This window comes from Aegilops tauschii, chromosome 5 (assembly GCF_002575655.3).
Source record: "Aegilops tauschii subsp. strangulata cultivar AL8/78 chromosome 5, Aet v6.0, whole genome shotgun sequence".
Classification (NCBI taxonomy): domain Eukaryota; kingdom Viridiplantae; phylum Streptophyta; class Magnoliopsida; order Poales; family Poaceae; genus Aegilops; species Aegilops tauschii.
In genome coordinates, this window is record NC_053039.3 from 519,901,667 (window position 1) to 519,923,834 (window position 22,168).

The window sequence follows — 22,168 nt, forward strand, 5'->3', positions numbered from 1 at the left end:
GCAAACAGACTCGGCATAAGCAGCGTCACCTTCTTCACATTCCAAAGCTATTTTCCGGCTTCCATGCACTGTGATGGTCCCCTTGTAACCCGACATCTTGAGCTGCAGATAAACATAATAAGGCCGTGCCATGAATTTGGCATAAGCCGGCCGTCCAAACAGAGCGTGATACGGGCTTTGAATCTTGACCACTTCAAAGGTTAGTGTCTAGGCCCTGGAATCATGTTCATCCCCAAAGGCTACTTCCGAAGTGATCTTGCCTACAGGATACGCCGAATTACCAGGCACCACTCCATGGAAAACGGTATTGGACGGCTTAAGATTTTTGTCAGTCAACCCCATACGACGGAAAGTATCATAGTAAAGGACATTAATGCTGCTAGCTCCATCCATGAGTACCTTAGTGAACTTGTATCCTCCAACCTGAGGCGCCACCACGAAAGCCAAGTGACCCGGATTATCAACCCCGGGCGGGTGATCCTCACGACTCCACACAATGGGCTGCTCAGACCATCGCAAGTAACGGGGAACCGCTGGCTCAACGGCGTTCACAGCCCTTTTATGGAGTTTCTGATCCCGCTTGCATAGACTCGTAGTGAAGACGTGGTACTGCCCACTATTCAGCTCCTTTGGATTATTTTGATAACCGGATTGCTTCTGCTGATTCCCCTGACCAGACTGCTGATGAAAACCTCCCTGATTGCCTTGATTGCCTTGGCCCTGGAAACCGGAATTAGAACCGCCGCCACCGTAACCCGGACCATGAGAGTCGGAACCTGAGCCGCTGCCCATCCCATGATTGTTCTGGAAAAGATCAGAATTTTTGTACTCCTTCATGATGAAGCAATCCTTCCAAAGGTGAGTGGACGGCCTTTCCCGTGTACCATGCTTTGGGCAGGGTTGATTCAGCATCTGCTCAAGATTGAAACTTGACCCTCCAAACCAGGAAGGTGGCTTTCCCTTACGACGCTGACCATTATTCTGCGTGTTGGTATTAGCCAGAAAATCCAAACTATTATCAGCCTTGCACTTACCATTACCCCCCTGACTCCCCGGGTTATGATGCTGCCCCTTGGTGTTGCCACTCTTCTTTCCCTTTCCCGGCTTTTCATCATCAGACTCGGGGTCCTTGGTACCATCAGAGTCGGCATACTTAACCAGAGCCGCCATCAGCTCCCCCATGTCGCTGCAGTGGCGCTTGAGCCGCCCTAGCTTCTGTTTAAGGGGCATAAAGCGACAATTCTTCTCTAACATCAAGACTGCTGAGCCGGCATTGATGTGATCCGATGAGTGTAGGATAGTTGAGACCCGACGCACCCAATGGGTTGTTGACTCGCCCTCTTCTTGGACACAGGCGTCCAAATCCACAATTAACATAGGCTTCTTGCATGTATCTTTAAAATTCTGAATAAACCGGGCTTTTAACTCGGCCCATGACCCAATGGAGTTGGCAGGCAGCCCTTTCAACCAAGTACGGGTCGTCCCATCCAAAATCATGGTGAAATACTTAGCACACGTAGCATCGCTAACATCCAGCAGCTCCATGGACATCTCATAACTCTCAACCCATGCTTCAGGAGGTAAATCAGCTGTGTAGTTAGGCACCTTGCGAGGACCCTTGAAATCTTTGGGCAAATGCTCATTACGCAGAGCCGGCACTAAACATGGCACACCCAAAGTTCTGAAGGTCACGCCTGTCTCCACCGAAGTTGTCGGATGAGCCGGAGAATGTTGACAAGCCGTGTACTGAGCCGCCAGCTCAGCCTCCCGACGCGCTCTACCCTGATCCACCACATTCTGAGCATTAGCTCCACCGCGTGCCGGGTCATGTTCACGGGGCGGGTTATGGTATCGTCCACTGCTTGACACAGCCGGCTCATCGACATGCCTGCTATAACTCCGACTTGGGCGAGGGGTTGAATGAATCCTCTCACGACTGTAAGAATAAGCCGCCTGCTGGGCCACAGCCGTCTGAAGCAATTCTCCGGCTCATCGTATTTCCATTACCGCTGGCGATTCACCTTTGATCGGTAGAGCTTCCAGTCGCGTCGTCGCAGCAATCATATTATCCAAAGGGTTAGAATAATGACCCGGCGGTGTCAGCACATGCTGAGGTGGAGTTGTATTCAAACGGGGCGGCTCCGTCGTGCGCGGCTGAGCCCGCGCTCCAGTCCCAGGTGCTTCAACCTGGTTTATCTCCGGCGGGTTACTGGTCCCCGCTCCAGGTGTGTTAAAGAGATTTATCGCCTCATAAACTGAGGGTAGACGAGTCTGATGCCTCCTCCTCATGACTTCATTTGAGGCGTTTTGATCCATCATGAGCCGGAAAGACTCTGACTGAATCTGTTGCGCCTGAGCATCCAATGCAGCCCGCTCCATGGCCATCCTGGCGTTCTCTGCGTTCAGCTCCTCCTTGGCCTGTGTTATCTCATCACGCAATTTTGCAACCTCCACGTTATCGTGAGCTAGATCTGCCGGGTTAACCTCCGTTGTTAACAATGTTGTCAGATTGTCCAACAAGTCGGTCAAGACCTGAGCCGGCGGGCGCACAGGGCCTCCTGCCCCGGCAGCCGTTGTCGTTGCTGACTCGAAGATCATTGCTGCCGCAGTCGAAGAATTCTGCACTGGCTGTGTACCGGCCATGAAAATCGCGACCCTATTCGGCGGCTCACAGGGGTCCATAATACTATCGCCATCGGAATATCCCCCAAGCCAGCCATCTTGCAGTTGATACAACGACTCAGTTTCCCCAGTGGACGACTCACCATCAGAGTAGACGACCGTCTCACCACCAGATATAGATCTATCCTCAGATTCCGCCCCATGGATGAATCCCACGAAGGCACGCCTCACGGCGGGCTGAACTCGGGCGGGTCGTGCACGCTGAGCCGTCTCGATGATGTCGGTGCAGGTGTCCGGCTCAGGGCCCGGTTCGCCGATCTTGCCGATGAAGACGTGGATTCCGCCGAAGGGGGCCCGGTACCCGTACTCAATTGAGCCGGCCACGGGGCCCCAGCCTGCATCGTTGATGTAGTGCTTGCCCACAACGTATCCCTTGATCCCTTCGAAGCTGCCCTTTAAGAACTCGAAACCACCGTGCGCTGGCCCCACGGTGGGCGCCAACTGTCGTGGAATTGTCATGGCAGATGTCCTAGTGTGAGGACTTAGTCGTGGAGCCATCGCAACTAGGTTAGCTTAAAGGGGTTAAACGGGACAAAGGACACAGGGAGTTTATACTGGTTCGGCCCCTTAAGGTGAAGGTAAAGGCCTAATCCAATTTGAGGTAGTATTGCTTATGTCTCGATTACCAGGGAGCGAATACGCTTGACCTAGCTTTCGATTTCTTGTTTCTTGCCCTAAACCGCCACCGGGTCGTCCCTTTATATACACAGGTTGACGCCCAGCGCCTCACGGAGTCCCGGCCGGCTCATAACAACGTGTCCGGCTCGGTGACTAATTACACTTGCCTTACAATACAAGTCATACATATATGGCGGTTTACACCTATGGGCCTTAAGTCGCCTTTGGGCTTCGGGCCCTTAGCAGATCTGCTTCGTGAACCGCCATCTTCATGGGCTTTGTCTTATGAACCGCCATAGGTGTAACCCGGCCCCTCCTGGGCGGGTCACACCCAATAATTATATCCCCAACAGGAAGTATATATAGATTTTTTATCTTGGGGGACAAGCATACAGAAGAAAAATGGAGTCCGGAAGGTGTCCCAGGTGGGCACAACCCACCTGGGCGCGCCAGGCAAGCCTGGTGCGCCCTGGTGTCTTGTGCCCACCAGGGGACGCTTCCTTGAAGTTTCTTTATTTCCAAAATTCTTAAAAATTCCAAAACTGATAAAAAATATTTTTGCGGATTTTCGGAGTCCGTTTACTTACCGTATCACGTACCTCCTTATTTTCACGATTTTGGAGTGTTCTGAAAGGACTCTTTTATGTGTTCTTCCGGTGTCAAAGTTTGGATAATATTACTTTCAACATTAATAGGCGTACCTGAGATATAATGCTTTATTCGTTGCCCATTGACAACCTTCGGGTTAGATGAATTGGAGGCGACGGACAAGGAGGAGGAGGAGGAGGCGAAGGCTGCCTACGCGACGGTGACGACACCTTGAGCGTGGAGGCTCGAATTGCCGGTCCGGTAGGACTGATATTCTTTTGTGATCGAGCATGTAAAAACTAAGCATACTTGCCTTTTTTTATTGTGATCAAACATGCAATCCGACGTTGGTGTGATCCGGCGCGCACTATGGATCGGACTTTATTTGAATTTCAAATTGCCTGACGGACATATACATGATGCCTTTGGATGGCCGGCTCCCGCATCAGTATTCTTGGACTGGTGTTGGAGCCAATTTGCGGGTGAGCGTTGGAGATGCCGTGAAGAAGCATGAGCGTTGGAGATGCCATGAAGAAGCATTATGCTTGTTCTTAAATGGTCTGTCTAGTCTGTTCCTTGCATTGCTGTTGTCTTGCAGAGGGAAAAGTCAACAGCTACCAATTTTATTTTATTTTTTGAACAGACAAAGGCGCCCAAATACATTCATCTCAAATAGTAGTACAAGTAGAAGTGCAAGGCCCTGCTAAAAGATACAAGAGCTGAGCCGAAGCAAGCCACTAGAAGCAGGAACCTAAACAAGATCCTGATGAACAGCAAGGCAAGAAAAAGAGCTGAAGCAAAGGTAGCAAAAATAGCTCCAGCTAGGGAGAAATACATCAGATCACAGAAAAGAAAATCTTGTTGAGATCCCAATCGCTGCAAGGCTGATTCATGTGTCCTGCCAAATGTCTCTGAATGTCGAACGTATGTCCCTGTAATATCTCCCTTCTAACATCACTTTAAATTGCAGAGGCGCATTGAACAATTACTGTTGTCTTGCCGAGAGAAAAGTCAACAGCTACCAAACAGTAGCCGGGAAACATCAGCCAAACCAAAATCAACAGTATCTTGTCCATTCACTTGATAGCAAAGGGGACATACAGTATTGTTTTTTCAGTAACAAAACTACAGTTTGTCCAGGATAAAAACACGCATACCAGTAACAAACTTTATATTTCAGTAACTTGATTGCCGAAGAAGACAGATAACGATCAGACAGGCCAGAGTTACACATTTACACGATCCAAGTTTCAGAACCTTTATTACCACTTTACGTCGGATTTGCAGCATTTTAGGAGGATTGGTAGTGCTACACCATGGGGAAACCATAGGAGCCCCTTGACACTGGGATCAACAAGACAGAACCTGGCACTACAATTGGAGTGCAGGTTAATTAAGCTAGGATCAGGTAGATGAGATGAACGTCTTGATCTTCCTGTCAAGCTCATCCTTCTTAGCCCCGACCACGCGACTCACCTCCTGCCCGCCCTTCACCAGTACAAAGGTCGGCATCGCCTCTACGCGGAATGTCTTTGCAACCTCCTGCGAAATCCCAGTACATTAACATTAAGAAAACAAATCACTTCAGTTTCTGAAGAACAGGAAAGCATTCTGCTCTGAATGCATAAGCTGCCACAAGAGGCTTGATAGAAAAAAACAAATTGAAGCTCTCTTTTTCCATATGCACCGATTTACATCCTTCACTCTTTTTATAGCCTAAAAGAACACTTTGTTTTCGTAAATTTCACAACTAAACTTTTTCATGTAAAGTTGCAAACATAGAAAGTGGTTTTGTACTATCAATATCCACACAAGCTGAGTGCCATGGCATAAAATATACTACCTCTGTAAACTAATATTTTAGATCACTACTAGTGATCTAAAAAATGTCTTATAGAAGTTTACGGAGGGAGCAGGTGGTAATTCCCTCATCAAGCATAGGTTTTGTCGGTTACAGATCTACTGAGCGTTCTTTAATTTGGGTCCGAACTCAAAGTGTTATGGGAATGGCTAGGTGCTAGGCAAGCGGCAATGTGGGTGCAACCTGGTTGCCACCATCAGGCTATGTGGCTGCATAGGCAGGCGAGACGTGAGGGTGTTCCCCATCGCTTATGTGGTCTAGGTGGCTCTGTTTTTTTTTTTTTTTTGGCGCAAATAGGTGGCTCTGTTTTAGAAGTATGTTTTTCATGTCTAAATTTGGTACCAATCGACAGTGATTGTGTATGCTAAGTTCTAAAGTCACCTCAAATTAGCCTCAATCTTCCGTGACAGCTTCACTAGAGAGGAAAAATATGTGGAATGTGTGCTTTAAATCGAGCAAGGCTCTATTTACAAGTACTCACTGTTTGATTGATCCTACTCCTACTGGGAGAAGTATTAATTGGCATCAAGTGAGATCCCGTATGCACAATCTAGTCCTACCTCCGTCGATTTCGATTCAATGCATTTGATTTCTATATGCCCAAGCAGCTCACAGATTCAATACTACAATCAGTCATCCGGCTTAGCACACGATGCATCCAAATCTACCGGAGTTAAGCACTGGTGACGATTCCTCCCAAATATACAGTGGAACAAGGATAGATATATTTTCTTTGTTGGACGATTGGGCGAGACTTGGATCTAATTCGCCATCGAACCAAAGGCGTGAGCTACCTATTTCTCCAAGACGGGACTAAACCAGAGGCCCAATTCCACGAATTCCAAGCCAGATTAATAATTGAGTGCTGCGAGCGCGGAATCCAAGCAAGGAAGCAAGCAGGAGCAAGAGGAAGGAGAAGGTGGGTACCGCGAGCTCGTCGACGTCGATCTTGACGAAGAGCGCGTCGGCGAAGCGGGAGGCCATCTCCTTGAAGGCGGGCTCGATGAAGCGGCAGGGCCCGCACCAGGAGGCGGAGAAGTCGATCACCATCTGCCGGAGCAAGCGCAGCAGATTAGCAGGGTCCGTCAGATCCGGAGGAGCGCGCTGCAGGCAGGGGATTGATTACTCATAAGGAAGAGGAGGAACGGGACGGACCAGCTTGGACGCGTTCCGGTGTTCCTCCCAGTGCTTGTCCCAGGCGGGCTTGGAGTGGACGGCGACGACGGCGGAGTCGGGGTCGTCGCCGGCGAGCGGGGGAGGGGTCCACAACGACGACAGGAAGGAGCCCATGTTTTTTGTTTTTTCTTTTTTTTTTTTGTCTTTCTCGTCGTACCGAGCGCGAGCAGTGGGGTGGGGCAACTGCTGAAGGAACTCTGAACCGAAGCAACGGCGAGGGGAGGGAGGGGAAGCAATTATAGCTGCGGGCGGTGGAGGGAAGGGTGCGTGCTGTCCAGGCTTGCTTCCTTGTGACTCGCCGCACTGCCGACTTCTCTGCTAGCTAGCATAGCTAGAGGCGCCACAAAGTCTCGTCACCGGATGCGTTTGCCACTGCTTTTTTTTGTTTTTGAAACTTTTGATGCGTCATTACTGCTGTGTCGCGGCCTCACGGGTGATGCAACGCAATGCATTCTTGGAAGAATTAAAGGTCCGTCGTTACAAGTAAGCTAGGATACACACACACACACACACACACACACACACACACAATGCAATGCATTTGTTTATAAAGAAATTAGCATTGTTCTTGTTGATCCACATATATCTCCCTCTAAAGATAAGATCAAGAGGTGGCGTCTCATCAAGAATAGATACTGAGATGGGTTCATTTATTTACCCTCAACGCGACGGGGCAGAGACAGATAATGCCACTACTTGTTCAAGTTGAAGCTGGCTAGGCTAGCGTGCCTCATTGTCAACCGATTCTCCGGCAAAGGTTTGCAAGGTTCCGATCGGCACGCTCGCTTGTGTTGGTTGAGTTGACGTCTGATCGCGGCCGAGGCTGGTGTTTTCTGTCGACGCAGCGCATCATGTGGTGGGGTGGGTGCGTTGGTTGAGCTACATGGGTTAGGGTAGGGAGTAGGCGCTGTGCTGTCGCTGCAAGTGCCAACGGAACAAGTGCACCGATCCCGCTCGACATAAACCCAAAAGGAGGTTAGAAAGCACCCCTACAAAAGTTGCCAGCAACATCTCCGTGCCGTGATCAAACTTCTCTCCCGTTTCTAAAATGGCTTCACACTCACTCTCCCCGGTACAGAAACCCAGATGCCAGAGCGTGTATCCTCTGTGAAATCTCCACAAGGAAAAGGCACTGGCTCGCTTTAATTTCTACAAAGAAGGCTTGCTTTTTGGCCGCATGAACCGATGCCGTGTAAAACCACCGTCTTACCTCAGGTGATGATGGTTCTGCCTTTCTTTAGGCCACACACACATGTGCCAGCCCAATAGTTTCTCCGGGAGGTGCATCCCGCCGCTGTCCTCCCACGGAATCTCCCTTCACTCCCCTCCGTTTATTCCACCCGCACTTGCCCCATTGCTCCTCTTCCTACTGGCACAAGCCACCGCACCACGCCACGACCTACCAACGGAAAAGGCAGGCAATCGCCACCACTTGCTACACTCAACTAGTAAGTACTTGTGCTTCACTAGAACGAACAGAACAGAAACCAGTCCACATTTTACACCACATGTTGTTGCCGCCTATGTACACACATCCCAAGTGGCCGAGGACAACTTTCGAGATAATAATCACACTCTACTCTAAAACGTGGATGCGCTCCAAGGGCAGGGCGCCCATCACTTCGACGCGCTAACTACTGGCAGCAACGCAGATACGCTGCTCACTGCTCATCGGGCACCTTGGCAAGCGGGCTCAGAAACCCGGCTGGTACGACGAGTACTGAAGCTTCGGGGTGCGGGCCATGTACTGCCTTACAGCGTCCTGATTCGAGTGGAAGATCAGCCTCATTTCCTTTATCTGCACGAAAAATCAACAGCTAAATGAGTGAGACCAGCATCATGGTTGAGAGCTAGTACTAGGTAAGTACTAGCAGCTGCAGGCACCTCATCGACGACTACCAATCATCCCTGTAACTATGCAAGTTATTACTCTATTTCAAATACTATATAAGCACAATGGGTGGCGTAATTACTATGGAACAACATAATGGCAAAGGAATGGGGGACAGGCAGGTACACTAGTACAATGGTACTCCATCGGTAAAGAAATTTAAGAGCGTTTAGATCTCTCTCTTATATTTCTTTACAGAGGGAGTAAGTGACATTATTCATGTGCAAATTATTAGTCATAAACTTCCTGATGAATCAAAAAAGAGTGAGCAATATATCTTTGTCGACTATGTTTTCCTTCATTATTTTAGTAGCCAGCTGGATAGTTAGTGGCAACCCAATTACTTCATTATATAAAAGGAACGGAGGGAGTAGCATTTAGGTTTCAGCATTTCAAAAAGGGCGAGTGGTGAGTGCTGAGGGACTGTAGTTATAGATCACATATGTCGGCTTATAAAACACCTAACAGACATTGCAGCAAAAGAAAACATGTGCAGAAAATTAACAAAGTTATTTAAGTCGACCAGTAAAGTTAACTAGACTGACACAACCCACCCTCGTCTTTCACATGCTTCACAAAGCTCATGCACCCATGTGCCCAACACTTGGTTTGAGAGTAAACGGCTAGTCTAAATAAGTAATACAGCTTTATTTCCCATTTGAAGTTGATAAAGGACCCATACATGTAAGCGTTTCTACGATTTTTTATCATAAAATTTCTTAATCTAATTCATTCCATTAGTCCGTGTGTTACACTTTGGTCTAGTCTTCAACTCCTCATATGTGACACTCGCGTTGCTACATAGCAAGTGACCTCTTAGATCAAGTACACTGGTACCTGATGTGCACTCAACAAATTGTCCATGTTCAAAAAAAATTGATATATGCTGTGACCTTGCATAAGGCATGAAAGGTCCATCTAGAATAAAAATCCTTCTCAGAATGATGAAGCTTTTCTTTTCTTTAAGAAAATGATAAGTATTTCACTGGCAAACACCAGGTCTCCAGGATAAGTTAACATTGAATAACACATGCTTCAATAGAGATTTTAGTTAAATCTCTACTTCTCTTGGTAATTACATCAATGGCCAAGTGTTTATTCGACACAAATTCATTCAAACTATCCGTCCAAATTCCAGGCACAGGCCCATAAGTGTATATCCCAATGGTTGCTCAAAAAATCCAAATGCAGTACGTAAATGGGTAATACAACTGCAGACATTCTGCAAAGATTCTATTGCGAAATAGCATAGAACTGGAGCATTTAATGCAGTTGTATCAGAATCCAGACAAAGAGAGGACATGAATATTTACTAGAAGGATAATAGCTTTCTCACCAAGTTACAAACAAACCGTAAATGGAGAGGCTAGAGTTAAATCAGGAAAATGAAATAGGAGATATCTGTGTACCTCGATTAAAGAATCAGAACTTAAGTTGATCCCTTTGCAGCTCGGCACTTCCTTGCTATTAACAAAGATTGAGCATTTCCCGATGTTCTTGATATGGAAAGACCCACTTTTATCCATCTTGATAACCGCCTGATTTTCAGAATATAGCACGAATTTAGCAAAACATAACACAGTGCCCACTATTTAGGGCAGTTCACCAGCCTGATACCCTAACTCGCAACTTAAAGGAGAACATGTGAATGGGGTTAGTGGATGCAACCACTGGGGGTCAGATGTAACCAGAGATGCCTGCTGTTAATTACTTAAAACAGTTAACTATTTCAGGAGCATGGCATGGTCAGACGATGTACAAATTACAAGATACACAGAGTCATAGAATGCCAAAAGGTCGCAATTTTATAATACAAGTGTGGTCAACATCAATAGCTGGAGATGTTTTTAAAACTATCCATAACAAGTCAAGAAAACAAAGTGTTAAGACTAACAGTTTCTCAATTTAATAATAACACAAAGGCATGGTACAAATCATTGAGATAAATATGCAAGTCAACCCTAGAGTGAAAAAAGAGACCTAGATAAACATAATTCATCCCCCACCAGACTTTTCCAGTCCCAAATATTGCCAACTAAACAAAGTCGACAACTCCACTGGCTCAAACAAACATGTGCCCTGCACGTTAAAATGTCTTCTGACAATGCATGACACATAAAGCTTTTTACTGCTGTCAGGGTCAGGGCAGAGTAGACCTTCTGTGGCCACCAATTACACTAAGACCAGCAGATGAGCTAAAAGTACATTTTCTTCAGGAGCTAACCTCAAACAGAAGAACCAACTAAACAAAAAAACAAGACTCTACCGGATATAGATATTTCTCATCATATTTTAGGCATCAGCTATTTCCTGAACTGTGACTAAAATTCATTAACTTGGAAAAAAATATTCAAGCAAATACCTGTCGGCGAGATATTTTGTTCGCCCTCCCTTCTTTTGCTAAATCTATGTCTACTTTTACGTCTTCTGTCTCTCTTCCCAGAATAACCTGAGAAAAGAAGAGAGAGAAATGCAACTAAAAGTCAGAAATGGTGCCAAGATATTGCACAAATGTGAAAATATTATGTATTTCATACAAGTTAAAGAAGACAATGTGCAAAAATAATAATGAAAGTGAAAGCCACACAATAACCAGCCTGGTCGTATCTTTCTACTTAAAGATTGAATTAGAAGAAATGAAGAATTCAATCAGCATTCGATTATGAGACAGAAACAAGATAGGTGAGTTTTCAAACTGCTAGTGAGTAGCAGGTGTGATGCTGTTCAGAAATAACCAAACATATGAATTTGTTTCTATCTGCAAATATGAACACAACACGAAATTTAAACGATGCAACTGTTCAGCGCAGATGTATGAACATAAGTTCTCCGTTCTCTGGAGAAGCCGAGCTGTGTCTTGTTATATGTGATAGATCATATTAGCTGAAAAACATCAGTTGGATTTACCTCAGGATCCTTTATGTAGTACTTCAAGTGCAGTCCATAGATAACTGCAAAGGCACCTCGAGACATGATACCTCGGTTCACATAAGACCGAGCACCCTGCTCCAACCTTATCAATGATTTCCTGTTCTCTGGATGATCAAATCTGGAAACTGGCCATGCAAATACATAGATAATGGTAAGTAGACATTTCTTTTCTCCTGTACATGGTACGCAAATGTCTAACTGTAGCTAATAACATACAAGGTCCAAAGTACCAGAAAAGTAAAATTGCTGTAAATTAAACTCAATCAATTTCTTTTTTTTCTCAAACGACGCAGGAGAGCTATGTGTCATTTCATTAAGGAAAGAAATACAAGCAGAGACCAGCAGGCCAGCTCTCAGAGGTCTAATAACAGACTCCCCATGAACAAAAGAAAATCAACCTCGCCCAAACACACCCTGATCTAACTGTCAGGGATAAGCTACCTGATGAGTAGCTCGTGGAGGACTGGAGCACCAACCAAACACCAGAAGTTACTCTCAAAAGCAGCTGCCTGTAACACTAATGGAATACAAGGCCTGGCACCCTCAAACGCAACATGCATTGCGGTGTTTCGATATTTTCCAAGCCACAAGGATGATGGGGGAGTTGGGGCCTTTCTTCAATTCCTTGGGCACACTTCTGACAGCACTATACCACCAATTGGAGAAACGTGTTAAATCAGATTGAGGGGCAAGAGCAGCCAGGCCCAATTTTTGTAGGATAACCATCCAAACATGCCTTATAAAGACACAAGAAATAAGGATAAGTTGGATTGTTTCCTCTTCTTGATCACAAAAGGGACGAGCAGTAGGATGCGGCAGCCCCTATATTAGCCAAGTGATCTGATGTACAGCATCTATTCTTGATTGCCGGACAGATAAAGAATTTGCAGCAGAGTGAGCCCATGATTTTCAAACCCGTTGCCATGGTGCAAACTTGATGGAGCCAGGAAAATAAGCATTGTAAGCCGACTTACTAGTGTAAGTCACGCTTCTTGGTGTGCATGGACTAAGCTTGATCAGTTTTATTGTTCTATGACACGTGGTTTGCATTCAAATTGCCACTAAGAGGGAAAGGGCCACGCCACATCCAGTTAAGTGGGTCCATACACCTTACACTAGTGCCAGAACCCAGAACAGAATATATTTTCCTTCTTAAGCCTACTAGCTGACCAATACCCCACCCGTATGACGAACTGATGACTAGTCTCATTTTTAGTGACTATAAGCACTGATAGTGAAGTACTACAACAATGGGACCATTATTTCAGCACAATAGGACTCGTGGTTTAGCACAATACTTTTTTTTGGAATGTGCATATCTATACAAACTTGCATATATTAATGTAGCACATCCTTAACCACATTCAGAATAATTTGATAGATGGTTCATATTTACCTGCAGGGTGAGATGAATCAGCCTGGTCCCATGGGATTAGATCCTGATCAAGTATCTGCAATGAACCGAAAGGGGTGAATCAGAAGTAACACGGTGAAAGGCTCTATTATCTAAGTTAACAGATACATACCAGGGCTTCTAAATCATAGTAGTTTGGAATATCATTTTCAATGTCCAAGCATTCTTCTGGTGGAGCTGATGCCGGCACGGCCGCAATAGGGTCTTGAAGACCCAAATCCGGCAATGCATGTGATGGCATACAGTTCTGTAGAGCAGAGGCATCTTGCAATTCTGACTGATTGTCATGTGAGTTGTAATTCATGTGATCAGGCACTTGAACAGGATTGAACAACATCAAACTTTGGGAGTTATCAAAAAAATCATGCTGTCCTAAACTGCACGATGGTCCTTCACCAAATCCAGATGGGTGAATAGCAGGTAAAGCTAGCATGCATGTGCTCTCATCATTCGTGTCAATATTACCATGCATAAGTGCACTGGAAGTTGAAGGACCTTCAGAGGGTATAGCTCCTAGGATGCAACCTTTATTAAGTACCACTGAACCTTCTTTTTGTTCTGAAGTGGATGGGCTAAGCTTCATTGGTTGTGATGGAGATTGGGCATTTGCCATATCTCCTCTCTTTATTTGGACCAAATCACTCGCATTGGAATGCTCAGCCTTTAATGGAGAGCTAGTTGCAGGGGGGAATGGAGATTCGGAGTTCCGCGCAAAAGAAGCAGTAGGGCGCAGGGGAGAAAACTCGCCATGTGTACTAGCATCGTCATTGCAAGGGATTTCAGGATCTTCCGTATTTAACATGCATTCCGCATACGGGCCCGGATAACATACTTCAGGTGTAGTAGGGACCAGGATCGTTTCCGAAACACCCTCAACGTTATGATGTACATGGCCTGAATCTACCTGATCATAGCAAATGTTGGCCTCATCAGGGTGCAACATATTCTGCATGACGGAGTCTGCACCCAGTACACCTTTTGTATCAGGATCATCCAAGTCTTCCTGATTCGTATCATGTGGAGAATTCAGAAAATTTTCACCGTTCAGGAGATCAAACTCATCACTGTTACTGAAAAAGGGAAAATCCATGTAATCACCTTCTGGCATTGCTGCATCATCTAAACCAGGCATGCAAATCCCACCATCTGCTTGCAATGCTAGAGGGTCTCTGTTGGCTGTCTTTATTTTCTTACCATCAGCAAGAGTAAGTGTGTTTGTTTCATCAACCCCGTTCCAGATTGCTTCTCCGCTGTTATTAGCAGGGAAATGGACATGTTCAACTCCAACTTGATCAGTAATCAACATTTCTTTTGATTCTGCTACTTCATTGCCACATTGGTTGCTAGATGCCAATTGCTGAAACTGCATAGAATCCTGAAAATCTGTGATACCTCTAAGAGAGACATTGTTCACTTCACTAGGCTCAGGAACTTTTTGCGTGTAGGCGTCATACATTTGAACATCTGAATAGACATATGGTGCATTATTGGCGGCATCCTCATCTTTTATCATGCTCCCAGGATGCTGTGCATGGAAAGAATGGCCATTTATTTCAGGATGTGTCTGTTGTGCACCACTGTAGCTTCCACCTGCTTGTCCATAGCAGCTCACTGTATTCATCCCTGGTTCAATATTTTGAACTACATGCTGATCATGTGAAGGTTTAGGTACGCCTCCGCAGACACACTCCCCGCCAATCGCCATGCAAGAACAAGGGGCAATGAGAAAACCAAGGTCATTGGTGTTACAGGGTTCATTGCATACTCTCTTTCTCATCGCATAGTATAAATTCTTGACACTCTCTATTTTTCGCTTCTGAAATGAGAAATCTTTTGCCTTGGAGTTGACAAGTTTATGTAGCTTGGCAGGGTTGGAAGTGGAAAGTTCAGTCTCATACTCAACCATCCGAGCAGAAGCTTGTGCTGAGATCTCTGGGTCATATAGCAATGAAGTCCAACGATCTTGTATTTCTTGAAGGGTGAATTTACGGGAAAAACATACAGCTCCTTTCGCCAAGGACTCCAAAGAGGCACCAGTCTACAGGTATCAAAATTATTATTTTAACAATTAGTAGTAAATAGGGGAGTGGTCATAAATTCAGATTTCAGAATTTCATAAGCAGTTGCCAGAGCAGCCTTTCTCATTTTTGTTCACTGGTACAATAAAAAGAGCACTCATTAGGCCTATCTCTTCATGCCATCTTTTTTAACGCAAACAAATTTGATTGTTACACGGCCAATAAGCTGACATGTGCGAATACAATATAACGTGTCACGAATAAATTTAATTATATAGCAATGCAAAAATTTACAGAAGGTTAACAACTTGTAAATTACAGATTCGAAGGTTAAAAGATTGTCGCGGGACCAAAAGACGCACAACAGGAACTGTTTCGAGCCAATCACACGAGGCATCAATTTCTGATTGCATCATGCTGTCAGTTAACTCATATGTGCTGCAGAGCGACACGCTTCCTTCTAACACAAAATGAAATCAAGAACATTGACTGTAAAAAACAGCAATGCCCGAGAATTACCCAAGCTCTGTGCAGTGCAGACTTGCAGAGCATCACCCCTATGCAATTAAAACACAAAGAAAGCAAAGAACACTTGCTGTAAACAACAGGGGGGTCCAAGAATTTCGCAAGTAACGGGTGCAGGAATTTTGCAAGGCCGGGTGGGGACTACGCATTCTGACTAGCGGGCAGAGCCCCTCTGGCTCCATGGTGCTCCGGCGGGCAGGAAACCGCCTAAGAACAGCAATTGGACAACTCAATCGAGGCCGACCTAACGGACGCGTCGACACGGACGGCTACTGTGCGATTGCGGCCGCGATTCGGGGCTACGGGGGCGTGGGTTACCTACCTCGATGGCGTTCTTGAGGAGGATGTCGTCCTCGACGAGCCAGTCCCCCGCCGACGTCGACGCCGCGAGGGCCCCCATGGCGGCGGCGGCGCCGGATACGCCGCTTGGGTGGGGGGGAAGAGGGGGTGGGGGGAGTGGTTGGGGCGCGCGCGTGGTCTAGGGTTTAGTGGAGGGAGGAGGGGAGGGGAGAAGAGTGGCCGGGGTGGGCGGTGGCGGGTTCGGGTGTGGGTGGTGGGAGGTCCGTGAAAGGCGCGTCACGGAATTGGATCGGACCCGGTAGTGGGGATTGTGGAACGAACGTGAACGGCAGGTGACAAGCCGAAGAAACCAAAGAGCTCGCCACAAATTTACTGCTGCATGATTTCTCTTTATTTGCAGAAGTGCCAATGATGAACTTTTTTTTTACTTTTTTGCAGGAAAAGAAAGTGAACTCTACATGTAAAGTTTCACCAATACATATTTTTGTTTATGGGCGACGGAAAAAAGGAATACGTGTGAATAATATATTCACTTTGCCATTGTGGATCCACAAACTGAATTGACGACAAGAACTTTGACGTCAACGATGTGACACTTCATCCAAAAGATTCTTCGAGTACTCTTTTTGTTCTAAGCAGAAGGTTGATTCCGCTCCGCTGCGAGTTGCGGGGTGATAAATCGAGTAGTGCTGGGAGATCCTAGTCCTAGTCTAATAGAGATGTTAAAATGGGGCTTTTGATTGATCATGAGTGAATCGGGAGAAAATAAGGTTGGTGCTACACTAATAGCCACTTGACTGTAAGATAGTTTTGAGTAAACTTGGTTTTAGCCTCGGTTTGCCACTACAAAAAAATTGTTAGACATTTTCTACACGAGGCTTTTGATTGATCATGAGTTAGTTAAATTTGGCAAGAAAATTAAACTATAGAGATGTTAAAATGTATTGCCATGTCATATCAAATAAAATAACAAAATAGTTATTTTCAGCCACAAAAACATACATGCATGACTACATGGATATAGTAAACAAAGGGAAACAATAATAATAGCAGGCGCGGCGGAGCACGTTTGTTCTTGTAGTATGTGTATATGTGTGATGGATGGGGCAAACACGGCGGCCTCTTCTCATGGATGACCCGTAATTGGATCTACTTCCGGTCGGTGGGCATGTTGTCCAGTTCATGCATGTAGTCACGATGCTTGGAGAGACAGAACCTGCGCACCCCGTGTTGGGAGTACCTCTTCCCTTCATCATGATTCTCTAGCACCCCGGCTGCCCTGTTCTGCTTTGTCACCCTACATGTACATCCATCGGTTGTTTCACACAAAAATAACTTTAAATCAAATCTTGAGCGATGGTAGAAAAACTGATCAAGTGCGGTGTGTCGAAATGTGGAGTCCTAAATGTGGATGGAAGTTTTGTTTTATTTTTGTAGTACCTGACTTCAGGGTTGGTGGTGATATTGCGCACAAGTTGCATCACACAAATACCGACGGCCACACCAGTCGTCGCGAACAGCGGGTACACCTGGATGTTTGAATCACTAATCAGGCATTAACATGATGAATTGCATATTACGATGTTATGGGTAGAAGGAGGCATGTCCTGTAACTTAACATGACTGTTGTATGACTATGTATGGATTTCCTATGCCATCATGAACACAAACAAAATCTCTGAGATTTCATTTACCATACATTTTGGTCATGTGTGTTTATGTTCATGGCTAAATCAAAATATTGTCGAGGTCTTTGATGCATATGGAATATAAGACATGTGACACAAATGACCTATGCAATAACAAATCGTGGTTGGCAGTTATCAAATAATTCTCCCATGTGTTGATTGATCTTTGATAAGTTTTAGATCATATGTAGGCAGCAATCAACAAAACATGTATATTTCTTTAGACACTGTAGATCGGGTAATTACTTGATTGCCCATAAGGCACCAAACGAAGTATAAGAAGGAAAGTAATGATTCTGATAAACCAATAGAAATAGGCATAAACTTCCAATAAAATCAAGTAATGTGCTTGATTTGCATCTGCAAATGGATAACCTAAATTATCGTTACATACCTCGGGTCGAATCCATCGAGAACCCATTTGATTGATTGGATTGTTTGTTGTTCTTTTCACAGCAGAAGAGATGACGAGGATGGCGATGGAGAATGAATCGTAAGTAACTCCCCGCTTTCCTCACAACCTATAAATAGGAACACCTTTTATTACACCCACCTTGAAATAGCAATGCCTTTTCTTTCATCCTCCTATTTTTATCCACATACATTTTGGAGGATTTTTTGTTTTATTTTTTTCAACAATATAAAAGCATACAGGACCCCCTGCCATCTCTAAGAGGTCCTTTAGCGGGAAAACATATAAAGATGGCAAGAAATCACAGATCAAGCTAGGCACATAGGTCGCATGTGGAGATCATCTTTGTAGCAAAAGTTTCCCATCACAAGGGATTTTGTGGTTTCGTAACTCAAGGAAGAGCGTAATATGCAAAGTGTTTTTTTAATAAATGTAGATAGAAATTTAACCATGTGTTTTTAAATTCAAATGGTAGATGAGTAAAATAATATTTACCCATGTGTCAAAAAAGTGTTTTTAGATTTGTATTCAAAAGGACTTTTGTACGGTTGTGACGCCTCATCCATGGACTGAATTCTAGACCGACCTTGGGCATCGTATTACTAGCCCATGATGGCGTGTGTTGTCGCACCCGTTCTTTCTGATATTATTTTAATAGTTGTCACATACGTGAGGTTATATTTTCTATATCACTAAACTAGGATTGGAGACCTCCCATTCAGTTGAGGACTTTGATTTTGATTGAGTGCCTAGTTTTGGCTTGGTCTTAGCCTTGGGATTCTCTGGATGGATGGGTTTCCTTAGTAAATGTTGTGATGGTGTGGACCTTGTACATATATTAAATCTACTAAGATTTGTTTTTCTCCCTTTTTTATTTTTTATTGCATCTCCGACATTTACATCTACTAGGCAATTGAAATATGTCGACATGTGATTTATTTGTTTTGACTGCATCGCCTCCAACGGCCTCTCCGGAAGGTTTCTATTCTTGTGTTCCGGTTCGTCGCCGCTAAGCCACCAACATGCTTGGTCTTTTTTGTCACACATCCCTTGCTGAAGAAAACGGAGGACTTTGCAAGGTTTATTCTCTGGCCCGATGCATTACAATACCTTTCCATCAATGAAGACAACTCATTTGCTCCAGTAGCACTAGCTTTTACAAACAGCAGGCTATCATCCGCGAAGAGCAAGTGGCTAACCGGCGGAGCCGAAGGTGCCACTCGAATTCTGTTCAACTGGGATGATTCATCTTGGTTTTTTAAGAGGCACGAAAGGCCCTCTGCTGCAAGTAAAAAATTGGGTCTCCTTGACGGATTCTCCTTGAAGGAATAAAACCATCAAGCTTAGATCCATTAAACAGAACTGAAAACTTAACTGAAGATACCATTCTCATCACCGTATCAACCCACTCCTGTGCAAAACCCATCTTGGTCATGATTGCTCGCAAATAAACCCATTCCACACGGTCATAGGCCTTCATCATGTCCAACTTTACTGCGCAAAATCTATTCCTCTTGGCTTTGTTTCTCTTCATAAAATGTAAGCATTCGTAAGCAGTGATAATATTATCAGTAATTAGCCGGCCTGGGACGAATGCAGATTGTTCCTCAGATATTATATCAGGCAAGATTTGCTTCAACCTATTGGACAGCACCTTTGAAGCAATTTTATAAAGCACATTGCACAAGCTTATGGGGTGAAATTGGGTTAGGTTTGTGGGATCTTTAACCTTTGGTATTAGCACAAGAATCGTTTCGTTGATTACCTCGGGGCTCTCCTCCCCACGCAGGATCCTCAAAACCACATACGTTACTTCAGTGCCACATAGCTCCCAATGTCTCTGGAAGAAATGTGCCGGGTATCCATCTGGCCCCGGTGCTTTTGTGGGATACATCTGGAAAAGAGCATTTTTGACCTCCATGGGAGTGTATGGAGCAGTCAACCCATCATTCATCTCACCCGTGACTCTGACCGGAACTGAATCAAGCACCACATCCATGCCCGATGTACCCTCCGACGTAAACAAGTTTTTATAGAACTCGTTAGTTAATTGCACCATCTCAGCCGGATCCTGGGTTAGAGAACCATCAGCCCGCTGCAAGGAATTTATCGTGTTCTTTCTTCGGCGCATGCTCGCATGCCTTTGGAAGAATTTCGTATTGCGGTCCCCATCTGATAGCCAATCAATGCGCAAACGCTGCCGTTGTTTTATCTCCTCCATATGATATAGATCCACCAAGCGATCCGTAATTTTTATCTCTGCATGTGAGGGAGATAAACGTCGGGGGTCATTCTGCAAAGTTGCCAACTCCTTCTTCAGTTTTTTAATTTCTTTTGCAATGTTCCCAACAGTGGCCGCACTCCACTATTGCAAAGATGCTGATAGGTCACCCAACTTTGTGCTTAGTTTTGTCACCGTTTGTCCTTGGGGTGCCGCTGTCCACATGCCCTCGAGGCAATCACCAAATTCCTCATGCTTCTCCCAGTACAACTCGTACTTAAATAGCTTCCTTTGGATAGACGCCGGCTCACTGGGCTCGAGAGCTAGTCTGATCAGGCAATGATCTGAAGATGCGCCCGTCTCGTGGAACAGACTTGCCTGGGGATACAAAGCTGTCCACTCCGAGCTTGCCATAGCACGGTCAAGCCGGACACGGCAGTAACCCCCACCTGACGTCTTCTTCTCAAAAGTCCATGCTTTCCCATGATAGCCTAGATCTTGAAGGCCACACACATCCATGGCTTCCCGAAATCCTTCAATCTGAGAAGACCTGCGTTGACCAGCCCCGGAGTGTTCATGTTGGTGTAGAACTTCATTGAAGTCCCCAATACACAGCCACGGCAAGTTGCTTTCAGCCATCAAGGACTTTAGCAAATCCCAGGTTTTGTATATTTCCCCCGCTTGCGCCTCGCCATACACACAAGTAAGCCTCCACTCTGAAAATTTTGGGATAGAAACAGTAGCATCTACATGATACTCCGAGTAACCAAAAACATCTAGCTTTATTCCATCATTCCAAAAAAACCAATGCCGCCACTACGGCATGAACTACCAACAGCATAAGAGTGATTAAAACCTAAAGTACCAGCAAGATTTTCGACACGTGCTTTAGATATCTGAGTTTCTACTATGCATAGCACTGTCGGGGCCAATTGCTTCGCTAGGTCACGAAGCTCACGAATTGTCGCAGCTTTGCCCACACCACGACAATTCCAACACAGAAGATTCATTGTGCTCGGCGATCCTCCCCTCGGGAGGTCGCCGATTTTGCATCATTTTGTTTTTCACTTGTTGGTACTTTATTCCCATTATTCTTCTCAGCACTTGTCCTGATTCTCTTCGGATCCTGCTCTGACGATGGGCTGGTAGGGATCGCCGGAGGAGGCAGGGCTAGTGTGGTCTCTTTTGCCGACGCTACCGTCCCGGCACCGTCCATTGGTCCAAACAGTTCAGAGGCGCGCTTCATGTTCGCTTCTTCAGCATGCTGCATCTCTAGGTCCATATCCTGCTCCAGGTCCTCTTTGTCATCTGTTCCAGGTTGGTTGCTTGCTCGGCCTCCCGAGCGTCCACCCCGGCGACCACCGCGCCTTCCACGGCCACGGCCGCCACCTGGTCCTTGACCCACGCGCATGTTCCAGGTTGCCCTTAGATCCTTGAAAAACAGAGCTGATGGGGCATGTATTCCATTGCCATGTCCCTTGAAGACGTGGCCCAGATGTCCACACACCGCACACCAATCTGGGAGCCTTTCATACTTCACCAAATAAATCTGCCTTTCTCCTCCCTGAATCATTGAGACTGTGTTCTTCAGGGGCTTATAAACATTGATCTTCACCCAAACCCGGTAAAAGTTCCCGGCAAAATCTTGAGTGGTTGGTTCCGCAAACAAGACTTCTCCCACCTTTGCTGCTAGCGTACCAACCAGGTGTGCATACTTATCCGGAACGTCATGAATTTGGATCCAGATATCAATTGTGTCGAGCTTCACCATGGTAGGCTTCATGACACCATCATAGGGAACCAACACCACCGCGTTGCCCCTAAAATTCCAGGGCCCCTCTTA

General features: G+C 45.5%; 3 protein-coding genes across 3 annotated transcripts; all 3 read right to left on the reverse strand.

Moving 5' to 3' along the window:
• Positions 1-4,937: 4,937 nt before the first annotated feature.
• On the reverse strand, positions 4,938-7,189 carry LOC109763457 (thioredoxin H2-2). The gene is made up of 3 exons (XM_020322305.3): positions 6,905-7,189; positions 6,677-6,799; positions 4,938-5,430 (listed from the first exon to the last, which is right to left on the reverse strand). The coding sequence occupies exons 1-3, from the start codon at positions 7,037-7,039 to the stop codon at positions 5,293-5,295; spliced, it is 396 nt and encodes a 131-aa protein (XP_020177894.1). The 5' UTR covers positions 7,040-7,189; the 3' UTR covers positions 4,938-5,292.
• Positions 7,190-8,361: 1,172 nt separating this feature from the next.
• LOC109763443 (uncharacterized) lies at positions 8,362-16,369 on the reverse strand. Its single transcript, XM_020322291.4, has 7 exons — positions 16,027-16,369; positions 13,274-15,199; positions 13,144-13,198; positions 11,724-11,872; positions 11,179-11,265; positions 10,226-10,354; positions 8,362-8,723 (listed from the first exon to the last, which is right to left on the reverse strand). Exons 1-7 carry the CDS (start codon positions 16,102-16,104, stop codon positions 8,619-8,621), a joined length of 2,529 nt encoding a protein of 842 aa, XP_020177880.1. The 5' UTR covers positions 16,105-16,369; the 3' UTR covers positions 8,362-8,618.
• A 561-nt stretch (positions 16,370-16,930) lies between these two features.
• Positions 16,931-18,237, reverse strand: LOC109763444 (uncharacterized). Its single transcript, XM_020322292.4, has 3 exons — positions 18,087-18,237; positions 17,445-17,533; positions 16,931-17,301 (listed from the first exon to the last, which is right to left on the reverse strand). The coding sequence occupies exons 1-3, from the start codon at positions 18,111-18,113 to the stop codon at positions 17,154-17,156; spliced, it is 264 nt and encodes an 87-aa protein (XP_020177881.1). The 5' UTR covers positions 18,114-18,237; the 3' UTR covers positions 16,931-17,153.
• Positions 18,238-22,168: the final 3,931 nt, after the last annotated feature.